Raw genomic sequence first — 14,947 nt, forward strand, 5'->3', positions numbered from 1 at the left:
GGCTGTGATGTCACACCCACGCAATCAACATCCCTCCTGACGGCCACACCAAAGCCCCTGCCTGTAGGAAGGTGAGAAGAAGAATCACCTCCCAGACTGCCTGAACTTCCGTATCCCTAGTGTTGGAGCCTGTTATACATATGTTACTCCCTTGTCCATCTCCGGCCACCTGACCTATTGACCTGTTGTACATATGTGGCTCCCTTGTCCATCCCCAGTCACCTGACCTGTTGTACATATGTCACTCCCTTGTCCATCTCCAGTCACCTGACCTGTTGTACGTATGTAGCTCCCTTGTCCATCTCCGGCCACCTGACCTGTTGTACATATGTAGCTCCCTTGTCCAACCCCAGTCACCTGACCTGTTGTACATATGTCACTCCCTTGTCTATCTCTGGCCACCTGACCTGTTGTACATATGTCACTCCCTTGTCCATCTCCGGCCACCTGACCTGTTGACCTGTTGTACATATGTCGCTCCCTTGTCCATCTCCAGTCACCTGACCTGTTGTACATATGTTGCTCCCTTGTCCATCTCTGGTCACCTGACCTGTTATACATATGTGGCTCCCTTGTCCATCCCCGGTCACCTGACCTGTGAGCGGAGGCAGCGTCCATGCATCTCCCAGTCTGGGAGTGAGGTTCCTACCTTTCACTTTCCCCTCTGTCTCGGGCAGTGCATCCCAGGAGGCGGTGACAACTGTAGGTTTGCCATTGACTGGCCAGACACGTAAGTTTTCAGGAGCTGTGGTAGGAGCTACAAAACAACAAGGAATCACACAGCTTAGAATGCCCCCATGGATATCCTAAAAGTAGAGGGCAGACGCACAGCCTACGTCGCACATGTTTTCAACTAAAGAGCTACGGTGTTCACGTGTGTCACACGTGAGAGTCAATGCTTCATTTGCTCTCGTGCACTGTGGCAACTGCGGCACTTGTACCAACTCACGAGTTCAGGTGCATCTAGCTGCACGCTCGTAGGAATTCAGAATTTCCCTCATAGCCAGACATTGAAATACACAAAGAGGATTAAAACCCAGTTCCAACTCGCTTTTCATGAAACACTTAAAGATGCAGTCTAAAAAAAAAAAAACTAAGGGTAACCCTGCACGCAGAACAAACTCCTCCCCAGACTCACACACTCCACCCGAGGCTGAGGGAAGGGGAATGTGTCCTCCACACAAGAGCCACACATCACAGGAGCCCGGCACACGCTGCGGTGGCTTGCAGTGGCCACACGCACAGGGACTCCGTGTGCTCCACCTGTTAGAGCGACACGCTGGGGAGAGGCCGGTGAAGGCCAAAACATGGACCCCAGGAGCCACTTCCTTCCTTTCTCTGCGCTCATAAATACAAACACGACCAGGACTTAGGGTGACAGTGACTGCTGTCATGCTAGCCTGGTCACACTCTGTCTTTCCATCCTATTTCAGGAGTAATTCCCAACCTGCGAATGCAAAGGGCACTCGAATACAGACCAGACTCGGGGGTCCTCTGGAAGACCGAGGTGCTCCACTTGCCGTCTCGCTCGCCCTGTGAGATACGGACTGCAAATTCATACACGGTGTCTGGAATGAGGCTCTCGATCAGCGCACGCCTGTTAGCGGTTTGCTTGTAATCCCACCTGGCTGACTCGCCCTTTTCTCGGTAGCGCACGGTATACTGCCTGTAGGAAACGCAACAGCACACGCAGCTGAGGAAACTGCGGCTCGACTCCAGTGCCTTGCTGCCGTTCTGCCCCCCAGGTGATGACGTTGGGCGCGGCACGGGGAAATCAAAGAGGGGAAAAGCTGTCAACTACTGGCCTTGTCGATACATCCCAGGCAGTGCTGTCTACAGTGGGCCAGCCACGACGGAACTCGGTGGCTTCTCAAGACCAGAAAGTCTCACTGCTCCAAAGATCAAGCAGAGGCTGTCCAGGTGAGGGATACAGGTACCAGGCCGGCACTGTGGTACAGCGGGTAAAGCCGCTGCCTGCAGTGCCGGCATCTCATATGGGCGCCAGTTCGAGACCCAGCTGCTCCCCTTCTGATCCAGCTCTCTGCTATTGCCTGGAAAAGCAGTAGAAGATGGCCCAAGTCCTTGAGCCCCTGCACCCACCTGGGAGACCTGGAAGAAGCTCCTGGCTCCTGGCCTTGGATTGGTGCAGCTCCGGTCGTTGTGACCAACTGGGGAGTGAACCAGCAGATGGAAGACCTCTCACTCTGTCTCTACCTCTCTCTGTGTGTAACTCTGACTTTCAAATAAATAAATCTTTTAAAAAAAGAAAGAAAGGGATACAGGTGGACAGATTTTGTGAGCCCACTACCTGTGTGTGTGTGAGAGAGAGAGGGACGGTGGTGTGAGTAGGGGAAATGCTAAAGGCCAGAATGAGCCCAAGGTGTCTCAGCTCTCCAGAAAAAAAGAAAAAAGACACATTTCATGCCTCGTCAGGCATGTTTGCTCAGGTTTAGGCGGAAAGGAGACATGTGGTTTTGCGTTGACTTATTACCATAAAATGAAGCAAAAATGTGGAACAAATAGACCAGGAAAGAGACACTTATGGAAGGAACTCTGTGTATGGTTGTCTGGGACAGAAACACGGTGTAACCAAATACGGTGACACTCTGCAGCCCAAAAGCCACAGACATTGTGTACCGGGTCCTATTGTCTCCTTGCAGTAGAAAGTATTTGATGCATGAAAAATGTGCTGTTGATTATATTTAATGAGTCACAAGGCTGCAGGTGAAGACATGGCACACGACGAACACAAGTCCCGCTAAGAGAACGCAAGCCTCCTTGGGCTTTCAGCGAGACGTTGGAAATCCACTTCAGGCAGCAGGAGTGGGTCGTGCTGGGGAGGCCAGCGGGCCGCGGGGAGAACCTCTGAGGGTCTTCTGAGGTCTGGTGCAAGGAGCAGAAGGTAAAGGGAGCTATAGAGCTGATCTAAGCATCAGCACGTTAGTACATGCGTGTACATACGAGTTCAGCATTCCACTCCATTCGTGTTAAGGTGCACTCCCTTTTCCTCCCTGTAGATGGGGTCAAATATGAGGTTGTTTCAATCAACTTATAGAAAAGTGGAAGCAAGAGAGAACTTTAGGGTCGGCGCTGTGGCGTAGTAGGCTAAGCCTCCATCTGCAGTGCCGGCATCCCATATGGGCACCAGCTCATGTCCAGGACGCTCCTCTTTCAATCCAGGTCTCTGCTTACAGCCTGAGAAAGCAGTGGACAATGGACCCAATGCTTGGGCCCTTGCACCCTCATGGGAAAACAAGAAGAAGCTCCTGGCTCCTGGCTTTGGATCAGCTCAGCTCCGGCCATTGCAGCCATTTGAGGAATGAACCAGCAGATGGAAGGTCTCTGTCTGCCTCTCCCTTTCTCTGTCTGTAATTCTACCTCTCAAACAAATAAATAAAATCTTTTTTTAACTAATAACTTCATTGGATTACCAAAAAAATGAAATTCACACAGTGTTTCCATGAACTTTGTGAAGACCTCTTGTATTAATACACAACTAGGCCCCCAAATTGTCGTCCTCTTGATCAAATGAACTATCCAGTCACTGAACGTATGCAACGTTGATGGCTGCACTAATTCACCACTAACCAGAAATGAGGGGGGCGGTCACCAGTGCTCTTTTAATGTAAAGAATTATTTTAATTTTATAATTGATTTTTCTTCCATTACTATCACAAATGAATATAAAAACCTGGGTAATAATGCATCGTGGGCTGAGACAAAAAAGGTACACTTTGTTTTGCACAAATGAGCTGAATATGAAGCAATTCGGTGTTCCACAAATGGCTAATGAGGAGCTACGTGAGGTAAAAATCCACCCTCCTGGGACTCTTCCTGGGTGCAGGAGCAGCTCAGCCTCCTCCCAGGATAGGTCTTGTGCATGAACAGATATTAATGAGACAGAGCAAAACACACATGGGCCAGGAAAGAGATGGAATCTAGGGTGTTCCAGGCACAATACAGAACTCTCAGCAAGTCAGATGGTGAGATGTGAGGTCCTGCTGTGTCACACACAGAAACACACACACACAGATACACAGAAACACACACACACATACACACATATACACACATACACACATAACACACAGACACACAAAGACACGCACACATAACACACATACACACAGAGACACACACACACAAACACATATACACACAAAGACACACACACATACACACACATATACACACATACACACATAACACACAGACACACACATGCACATAACACACACAGACACACATATACACACATACACATACACACAGAGACACACACGTACACATATACAGAGACACACAGAACACAGAGACACACACACACATACACACAGAGACACAAACACATACACACATACACACACAAAGACACACACGCACATAACACATACACACAGAGACACATACACACACAAACACATACACACATACACAGACACACAGACACACAGAGACGCACACACACACACATATACATACACACAGACACACACAGACACACACACAATAACACACATACACACATATACATAAACACACATGCACACATACATATACACATATACACATACACACACACACACATACATACACACGGATACACATACACACACATACACACTCACATACATACACATACACACATATGCACATACACACATACATACACATATTCACATGCACGCACACATATACACACACATACACACAGGTACATGCATACCCACATACACACATATACACACAGACACACACATATGCACACACATACATTCACACATACACACTCACATACACACATATGCACACACACATACACACACACACACACAGCAGCATCTGACTTGTGAGAACTAGATGGCCACAGAACAGCGCACAGGTCAGCTACAGAGAGGCCAGCATTCACAGGAATCAGAAAACCGAATCCTCAGTGGACGTGTTTCCAGAGCCGGGCCAGCCACACCCCTCACGGGTCAGGGAAGGAACACGCAGAGCTACCTGGACGCGACGACTTTCTTCTGCTTCTCCACGGCGGGGTCCACCCAGGCCACAAGCACAGACTGGGACGACATAACCCGCACACTGATGTCTCTGGGGACGTCCAGTTCGTCCTCTTCTGAAACACAACGGGAGACACAGAAGGCCGTCACCACCCCCAGGCGCAGAGCGTCTTACTCACTCTGCAGAACTCGGGGTCACGGTGCTTACTGTGGTCAAGTGAATGAAAGTGGAGGTAACAACCATCTGGCCGGTGCAGAAGAGCGTACATCCCACTCTCGCTCTTGCTACACAGTCTGAGAAACAGGAGTTCGCTTGAAAAGCTGCCTGACCCGGAAGACACAGAAGAGCCCAGAAAGCGTGCTCTGCCTTGGTCGAGCTACTCCAGGGGTCCCCAGGCTGCTCTCCGTGTACTCCGTAAATCTCAGGGCAATAATAAAAGTGTCTAAAATTCCTCACTTACTTATTTGAGAGCGAGCTCCCATCACTTCCCACGACAGCCAGAACTGGGCCCAGGCTGAAGCCGGGAGCCTGGAAATCCATCCATCCAGGTCTCCCACTTAGGTGGCAGTGACCCAAGGACTTGAGCCATCACTACTGCCTCCCAGGAACCGCAGTCAGGAGCCAGAGTTTGTGCCAGAGTTTGTGAGACACGGGCGGGCTAGCCCACATCCTAACTGCCAGGCCAAACACCCGCCCCCCAAAATGAAACTTTTATGGGAAGAAAAAGTTTAGAGGAAAAAGGGCTCAACTTTGTATTTCTTTTTATTTTATTTTATTTTATTTATTTATTTTTTTTTTGACAGGCAGAGTGGACAGTGAGAGAGAGAGACAGAGAGAAAGGTCTTCCTTTGCCGTTGGTTCACCCTCCAATGGCCGCCGCGGCCGGCGCGCTGTGGCCGGCGCACCGCGCTGATCCGATGGCAGGAGCCAGGAGCCAGGTGCTTTTCCTGGTCTCCCATGGGGTGCAGGGCCCAAGCACCTGGGCCATCCTCCACTGCACTCCCTGGCCACAGCAGAGGGCTGGCCTGGAAGAGGGGCAACCGGGACAGAATCCGGCGCCCCGACCGGGACTAGAACCCGGTGTGCCAGCGCCGCTAGGCGGAGGATTAGCCTAGTGAGCCGCGGCGCCGGCCGAACTTTGTATTTCTAGCATGATCACAGCAAGAAATAAAAATTTGGGTTCAAACACTGTAAAAATAGCATGGCGCTCGATGTTCTCCCATCTTCAATAAGTGACTTTAAGGCAGATAAGATTCGTGTTCAGATATAAAACAGAACTCAGCCGGCCAGTTTCTCACAGAGATTTCTCTCTGTAGACTGTAGATGCAGCATCATTACAAAGTTCACAGTCTTAACAAAGCTTGTAATCTCCAACACAGTTGAGACTTACAAAACGTCTCTAATCTTGCTTTTGAGTTTCCTATTTTTAGCTTTTGTTTCTTTTATTTTTCTTTTTATTTCTCAGGATGGTATTTCAAAAGAATGTGGATTTTGCCACAAAATAGTTATCCTGTTAGATAGGGTCTTTCTCTACGTCAACAACTGATGAATAATAAAAGTGAAACATCATCTTAGTGGAACTTCTTTTTAAAAGTATAATAAATCCCATTTTACATTAGGATTCATGAAGATGACCGTGCTGTAGGCTGTCTCTTTAAATTGGACACATGGTCCAGAAAAGACATGTAATTCGTTAATACACGAATAACATAAACAGTATCCGTGAACAGGTGTCAGGGAAAGTCCCCCGTGGAGAGAGGACACAGCCAGGCTACCACACCACTGCTACACCTGTTCCCACTCTGCCTCACGCCGTCTCTACGCCAGGGTAGCTGACACAGTCTCTGTGAGAACATCTTCCTGCTCCCGCCTGGGTCTGTGCACTGCCAAGGGCAATCCCCGGGGGGCCAGGCTGTGCCTTTCCATGGAGTGAGGCGTGGCTGCTCCTGCCACGGCAAAGCCAGTGCACAGAGAGGCTGATCAAGCAGTCTGGTGCGCTGCGGCTCATCCCAGGAACGCCCCAGCCTCTGCCTGCTCTTTCCCCCAGCCTCCGACAAAGTCAGCCAGCAGCTGAGCTGGCGCATCCTCAGAAACCCACCTGAGATCTTCCGTTTGGTGAGGGCAGCCCTGTAGACCGGCTGGCTCTGGCCCTGGGAGTTCACGGACTGCAGGGAGACCACGTACACCGACTCCGAGGCTGTAGAGCAAAGCGCAAGGTGAACCGCAGCTCGGCCATCACGGCACGCGTGTCCCGGCCTCCCGCAGCCCCCTCCTCTCTGCTCTGTCTTTCCGGTGGCCTCCCCACTTCTTCAGCACAGCTACCGATGGGCCCAAGACCTGCAAGGACCAAGCTGCAAGGGAGCACTCGTGGGAGAGAATGCAGAACTGATTATCACCCATCAATCCTGAAAAACGGGCTTCCATCTCAAAGAGAGATGGACAATGTTTGAAAAAGCACATCTATTCCCTTACCCTGATGTGTTTTTTAATTTCCAAAATACAAGGAGGGCATCACTTTAATGCTGTCACCATCAGGGAGAAGGGACAGGCAAAGGTGAAGCCAGATGAAACCTCGGTCATCTTCCTCTGTGACCTGATTTTACTAATTAAGACAAAAATCCATAACAACAGAGGGACTTGCCCAAGGCCACACCCTTAAGAAAGACCCAGTGTTCCCTGGATTCAAAGCCACGAGTGCATGACCCCAGCCTCCCCCCGCCAAGTTCCCTGTTGCAGCTGTCATCAGGGCAAGAATAAAAACAAGGCGACCTCACCTGTGTCTATGCAGGTAGTTACATTATCAGATAACACCTGGCAAGTCACTGGAGGGGACTGTAAGATCCTAAAGTGGGAGGGGGTGTCTAGAACACGAGACCCCTTCGTTCAGGCATTGCAAAGTCCCAGACAGCAGTGGGTACACAGACCTTTATCCTCACAACACGTAGATGGAGACCTAGACTCACAAGCTCCACCTGTGGGCCCTGAGATCATTTGGTCTGGGCAGGTGGGACTCAACATTCCAGTCAATCCATAGCAGGCTACTTGTTAAGGTGACAATTTTGAGTGGCCCACGAATGAAGTCAGAAATCTCCAGATGGCCCTTGGTGGAAGCAAGGGTCTCACTGGCGTCTTCGAGGGCCTAGCCTGTTGCACTCCTTGCATGAGTAGGAAACAACAGCAGAGGAAGCGCAGGGTTGGAAACAGGCACTCCCAGTAGAGGGCAGTAGCGGGGCCCTGGGGGCAGGTGTGCTTTCTAACCTGGGGCAGCTGTGCTTTCTACCCTGGGGCAGGTGTGCTTTCTAACCTGGGGCAGGTGCACTCTCTAACCTGGGGCAGCTGTGCTTTCTAACCTGGGGCAGGTGCACTTTCTAACCTGGGGCAGCTGTGCTTTCTAACCTGGGGCAGGTGCACTTTCTAACCTGGGGCAGGTGCACTTTCTAACCTGGGGCAGGTGTGCTTTCTAACCTGGGGCAGGTGCACTCTCTAACCTGGGGCAGGTGTGCTTTCTAACCTGGGGGCAGGTGTGCTTTCTAACCTGGGGCAGGTGCACTCTCTAACCTGGGGCAGGTGTGCTTTCTAACCTGGGGCAGGTGCACTCTCTAACCTGGGGCAGGTGCACTCTCTAACCTGGGGCAGGTGCGCTCTCTAACCTGGGGCAGGTGCACTCTCTAACCTGGGGCAGGTGCACTTTCTAACCTGGGGGCAGGTGCACCTTCTACCCTGGGGCAGGTGCACTCTCTAACCTGGGGCAGGTGCACTCTCTAACCTGGGGCAGGTGCACCTTCTACCTGGGGCAGGTGCACTCTCTAACCTGGGGCAGGTGCACTCTCTAACCTGGGCAGGTGCACTCTCTAACCTGGGGGCAGGTGCACCTTCTACCTGGGGCAGGTGCACTTTCTACCCTGGGGCAGGTGTGCTTTCTAACCTGGGGCAGGTGCACCTTCTAACCTGGGGCAGGTGTGCTCTCTAACCTGGGGCAGGTGCACTCTCTAACCTGGGGCAGGTGCACCTTCTACCTGGGGCAGGTGCACTTTCTAACCTGGGGCAGGTGTGCTCTCTAACCTGGGGCAGGTGTGCTTTCTAACCTGGGGCAGGTGTACTCTCTAACCTGGGGCAGGTGCACTCTCTAACCTGGGGCAGGTGCACTCTCTAACCTGGGGCAGGTGCACTCTCTAACCTGGGGCAGGTGCACTCTCTAACCTGGGGCAGGTGCACCTTCTAACCTGGGCAGGTGTGCTTTCTAACCTGGGGCAGGTGCACCTTCTACCTGGGGCAGGTGCACTCTCTAACCTGGGGCAGGTGTGCTTTCTAACCTGGGGCAGGTGCGCTCTCTAACCTGGGGCAGGTGTGCTTTCTCACCTGGGGCAGGTGTGCTTTCTAACCTGGGGCAGGTGCACTCTCTAACCTGGGGCAGGTGCGCTCTCTAACCTGGGGCAGGTGCACTCTCTAACCTGGGCAGGTGCACCTTCTAACCTGGGGCAGGTGCACTCTCTAACCTGGGCAGGTGTGCTTTCTAACCTGGGGCAGGTGCACCTTCTACCTGGGGCAGGTGCACTCTCTAACCTGGGGCAGGTACGCTTTCTAACCTGGGGCAGGTGCACCTTCTACCTGGGGCAGGTGCACTCTCTAACCTGGGGCAGGTGTGCTTTCTAACCTGGGGCAGGTGCGCTCTCTAACCTGGGCAGGTGTGCTTTCTAACCTGGGGCAGGTGCACTCTCTAACCTGGGGCAGGTGCACCTTCTACCTGGGGCAGGTGCACTCTCTAACCTGGGGCAGGTGCACCTTCTACCTGGGGCAGGTGCACTCTCTAACCTGGGGCAGGTGCACTCTCTAACCTGGGCAGGTGCACTCTCTAACCTGGGGCAGGTGCACCTTCTACCTGGGGCAGGTGCACTCTCTAACCTGGGGCAGGTGCACTCTCTAACCTGGGGCAGGTGCACCTTCTACCTGGGGCAGGTGTGCTTTCTAACCTGGGGCAGGTGCACTCTCTAACCTGGGGCAGGTGTGCTTTCTAACCTGGGGCAGGTGCACCTTCTAACCTGGGGCAGGTGTGCTTTCTAACCTGGGGCAAGTGCACTTTCTAACCTAAACCTTGAATCATACAGTGCGTGTGCTCCTTGCAGTCCAGCACCCCCAGGAAGAAGAGACATAAGAGGCCACGCAGCACCTCCAAAGGATCCTTCCAACTCATCCAGTAGATAAGAAGGCGTGAAGGAGGCGGGATGGAGCAAGAGTGACACAGCCAGTGGCACTGCCTCCACAGGAGAGACCTCTCAGAGCTCAGCCTGCATCCACTGACCAGGCCTGGCCGTAAGTAAGGCCAGTGCAGGTCAGCACTCCATCCAGGCTGGAACCTCATGCGTAATTCCTCTGGGCTGCACCAGACACCCCTCCAGCATCCCCTGGCCACTGCTTCCTCTACCCAACAAATGGGTTGGAAAGAGAGAGGGCAGACCACTATGTTGCATCTCCAGGGTACCCAAGGCCGAGCACCCCAGGGTATGAAAGCTTCAAGGAACAAAATTAAAACATTTCCTGCCTCCAAAAAAACTGGCCTGGCTTATAGGGTTGGTGCTTGTGAGATCGAGAAGCAGGTGACAGGGACTGGGAAGGCAGCCTTGTCCTGGCACCAACTAAAGGTCACAATGATGGAGACCAGGATGGGGAATGAAGAGCATAACCTTCAAATACCTGTAATACCCGGAGAGTGAACGTCACAGCTGAAAATCTTCCATCATGAATGAGCTTCTAAAATGCTGACATGATTGCCAAGGTCATTAGAACATTGGGCACCTTCGCTGTTAAACTCACCCAGCTTTTTAATCTCGTGGCTCCGCTCATCTCTCGTCAGGGGAACGTAATTCATCTTCCGGCCACTCTCCCCATAGCCCAGGAGAAACCCGCGTGATCTGCGTGGACTCTTGGCTCCAGACAGGCGTGGCGCCTTCCATGCCACCGACAGCCTGTCGTCCGAGGACCGGACACGCACACGCAAGGGCTTGTTGGGCACTTCCTTTTCTTAAAGAGGACACAACACAGAGAGCGTGAACCCGTGAGTCGCTCTGAGCCAACCATTACGTATGAAAAATCTGCAAACGCTGAGCCCAGACCACGAGCTGCTGGGCTCACAACAGCCATTTCTGGTGACCAAGTCTAGGGAAAAGGCTCTCCTCCCCAGAGTTCATACCAAGCACTTAATATAAAAACACCACGTCAGGAGCCTGCCAGCCAGAAAGCCCGAGTGTTTTACAGTCTCCCTTCTCATCTATTTTCTTTGCCTCCATCAGGCCAAAGCTATATATTCTCTGGCAAGTGCTAAAGGGCAACATGAAAATAGAGCAGACACACATTATGCGCTATTTATAGCTGTAAGACGGCTTCGCTTGCCCTTTCAAAGAACCACTGGGAGCTAAGTGCCAGCAGCTTTCTCTGGGGGGTTTTGATCTTTTCTTCCCCAAGTCTCGCCCCTCCAGGCAAGACCTGATCATGCCACACCCTCCCTGCTACCCCTGTCTCTGGTTTTCTTCTTGCTAAATTCATCCGTTTGGGAAAATCCTCCTTTTAAACTGATTAACCTCAACAAGGCTTCTCACTGTTAACTTTCTCAGAGCAATGTGTCCTGGTGGCCAACAGTGTTCCGAGTGTTGCTATGACATCAGATAAGAGATGTTGTGTCTTAGAACAAGTGTCTGGACAGTGCAACCCATCACCCACTTCTTCACAGGGGACCCATGCCAGCTCCCATGTGAGGCTCCGTTAGGCTGATGGGTGTCTCTCCAATTGTGTAAGCCAGTTACTCTCCAAGCTTCTTCCCTCCACTGCATACATCAAACCCACCATCAACTGGGACTAATTTTATGGGGTTGGAACATTCCCAGCTAAGCGATACCCCCACACTGAAACATAAAACCAAAAACTAATGTCACAGGTCAGGTGACCTTCAGTAACATGCAAATAGTGACAGAGGTGGGTATTCTGAAATGCCTGTTGTCTGTTTCCAACGTCCTGGATCTAAACCAAAGGAACTCCTTTTGCAGATTTGCCAGAGCTCCCTCATCAGTCACGGGGATCCCCATCCCTACGTGTTCCTGAGACAAGGCCATGCGACATCAACAAACGTTATCCTCAACACACAAAGTAGGAAGAACTGAACAGTTTTGTGTCTAACAGTACAGCCACATGGGTCTTACGGGAGTTAGCTAAAACTAAACGATTGAACAGAGATGGTGTTCCCGGCACACAGGTCTGCCGCAGTCCTGGCCCTGCCAACCCCCAACACTAAGCAGTCAGTCAAATACTAAAAAAAAAAAAAAAAAGTAATACACACAAGACTCCTGGAGTTTCCTAAAGGGATGGAGTCCCCGAGGAAGGAGTGAGGCTCCAAGGACAAGGAACTCGGTCACAGAGCACGAGTTTGTCTTTGGTGTTCGGCCCACGGCTCCGTCCTGACCCACACCAGGCCCAGCAAGTGCAGCGGCTGCCCACTGAAACTGCACAGCGTCGCTCCACCCCAGACTCCAGCCTCCTGTCTGACCGCACCACACAGGCCCACCAGACAGCTGTCAGGCAGGGGCGGAAGCTGGCTCTCACGACCCATTACATGGCTGATGAGGGCACTGCGACCAGTTCGTGGGAAAATGGAATGAAAAAGGAATGCACATTTTCCCTGAACCTTCTAAAGATTCCTTGTATTTTAGATAGAACTTTATTTTTTAGAATTTTTTTTATGTATTTATTTCCATTTTATTTGAAAGGCAGAGAGAGGGGCACAGACAGAGAGATTCTTCCTCCACTGGTTCAATCCCCAAGTGCCTGCAACAGACAGGGCTGGGCCAGCCCAGAGCCAGGAGTCTAAAACTCAGCCCCGGTTCCCCATGCAGGGAGCAAGGACCCAGGTACTTGAGCCACCACCTGCTGCCTCCCAGGGTGCGCATTAGCAGGAAGCTGGACCAGAAGCACCCGCTATGGGAAGCAGGCATCCCAAGCAACGACTTAACTATCGCAGCCAATGCCTTCTCCGTTGGAACGTCTCGGTTTCCAACAAGCGCTCATGTCATTTATCTTACTTGACCCTACAAAGCCCCAAAGTAAGAACGATAGCATCAACCCCACGAGAAAACTACAGCTGGCAGAGGAGCCATAGCTAACCTGAGGTCCAGAGCTGTTTCCTGCCAAGCAAGCGCCTGAATTCAACCATTGGGACCCCATGCGCCAGCCCCTTTGACCGCGGCCCCTTCCCTGGAAGCTCACCCCCCGACCCAACGCCTCTTCCCCAGCCAAGAGAGCGAAACGCGGGCTTGGGGCTAGCCGTCCTCCCCGCAGAGCACCAACACGCAGCCTCACCCAGCAGGCGTTGAATACAACGAGCCAGGTAGCAAGCGGACGAGAAAAGCATCTCGCCCAAGACGGCCCCAGGAGCAGCTCCCACGACTCCACGGCGCACAGAGTGACGGGAGAAGGTCACCCCTTCAAACACAGTCGCCTCTCTTGCACACCTCTGGGTTTAGAAAAGCCAACCACATACTCTTTCCAAGTGTTTGAACATTTCCCTTCTTTCCTATGCTGGCTCCAGATACCTCCTACATCTTTTATAGATTATCTGGTAATCCCTTTGTGAGCTGATGCACGCATCCACAAAGCTACCCCCATGATTCAAATTCATTGCCGCTAAATCAGTTAAGTGCTTTCCTAAGCTGCGTGTGACAGTCTCACCCAAGCCCTCAGAAAGTTCCCAGTACATCTCTGGAGGTCTTTTATCTTAAAAACAGGAAGTCACTGCAGCCAAGGACAACCAAGCTCACGCCCACCCACGCTGAGTGCGAATCAGACCCGGCAGGAAACGTCCCTGCCATTGCTCTCAGGGCTGGTCGGTGACAGGGGACCTGCAGCCGTCAACCACTTCTGGTCTACGCAGCTAAACTATTGCCACCCAGATGCGGTGGGCGCCAGGAGGCCAGGCAAGAGGAGAGTTTCTCCTGCTTCGTGTAATCAGCTTTGCACACTGGCAACTGCTCTGCAATCGCTCAGCCTCAAAATCCGCTCTTTTCGCAAAGAAAAATACCCAAATTCCAACAGGAAGCTCCACCCACTTAGACTTCCACGCTAGCTAACCGCAGTAGCTTCTGAACTGGCTTCCGCAGGCTGGGAGGCCAGGGTTCGCGTGCCGCCACGTCGGGACTCTCCCTGCGTCCCCGCTTCTCCCTCTGTGGGAGTGCACAGCACAGAGCGTTCGTACGAGAATCCAGGTGAGGCCTCCCGTCCTGTAGCTGCGTGCACTCAGCACACCGCTCGTGGCAGTGGTCTGACAAAAGTGAGCTCTCGCTCCGATGCGTAGCCCGAGTGTGTGGGCCCTTTCGGAGTGTGGGCTGCGAGCTTCACCACCAGGCTTCACAGGCGGGGGCACGGTGGGAGAAGGGAGAGGACTGGTTATAAAGAGCACCGACCATCTCTTCACCTCTGACGCGGCTGATATCCAGACATTCTTCCCTTCCCTCCCCTCCCCTCCCCTCCCCTCCCCTCCCCTCCCCTCCCCTCCCCTCCTCTTTCTTTTCTTTTTTTTTTTTTTTTTTTTTTTTTTTTGACAGGCAGAGTGGACAGTGAGAGAGAGAGACAGAGAGAAAGGTCTTCCTTTGCCGTTGGTTCACCCTCCAATGGCCGCCGCGGCCGGCGCACCGCGCTGATCCGATGGCAGGAGCCAGGAGCCAGGTGCTTTTCCTGGTCTCCCATGGGGTGCAGGGCCCAAGCACCTGGGCCATCCTCCACTGCACTCCCTGGCCACAGCAGAGGGCTGGCCTGGAAGAGGGGCAACCGGGACAGAATCCGGCGCCCCGACCGGGACTAGAACCCGGTGTGCCGGCGCCGCTAGGCGGAGGATTAGCCTAGTGAGCCGCGGCGCCGGCCTCCTCTTTCTTTTCTTTTTTCTTTTCTTCTTTTCCCTCCCTCC

At 52.4% G+C, this 14,947-nt stretch overlaps 1 protein-coding gene across 3 annotated transcripts in view; it reads right to left on the minus strand.

Moving 5' to 3' along the window:
• FNDC1 (fibronectin type III domain containing 1) overlaps positions 1–14,947 on the minus strand; it is a 97,524-nt gene that overhangs the window by 46,519 nt on the left and 36,058 nt on the right. For all 3 annotated transcript variants that reach the window (XR_016233583.1, XM_051854192.3, XM_051854191.3), the window contains 5 exons: positions 10,816–11,022; positions 7,103–7,201; positions 5,002–5,119; positions 1,479–1,666; positions 650–757 (listed from right to left, as the gene is read on the minus strand). Coding sequence is in view for 2 of the 3 variants with exons in the window: in XM_051854192.3 (XP_051710152.1) it covers positions 650–757; positions 1,479–1,666; positions 5,002–5,119; positions 7,103–7,201; positions 10,816–11,022 (720 nt within the window). In the remaining variant the exon portion in view is untranslated. The remainder of the gene's footprint in view (positions 1–649; positions 758–1,478; positions 1,667–5,001; positions 5,120–7,102; positions 7,202–10,815; positions 11,023–14,947) is intronic.

Source organism: Oryctolagus cuniculus, chromosome 5 (assembly GCF_051225735.1).
Source record: "Oryctolagus cuniculus isolate XC-2025 breed Fujian yellow rabbit chromosome 5, ASM5122573v1, whole genome shotgun sequence".
Lineage (NCBI taxonomy): Eukaryota > Metazoa > Chordata > Mammalia > Lagomorpha > Leporidae > Oryctolagus > Oryctolagus cuniculus.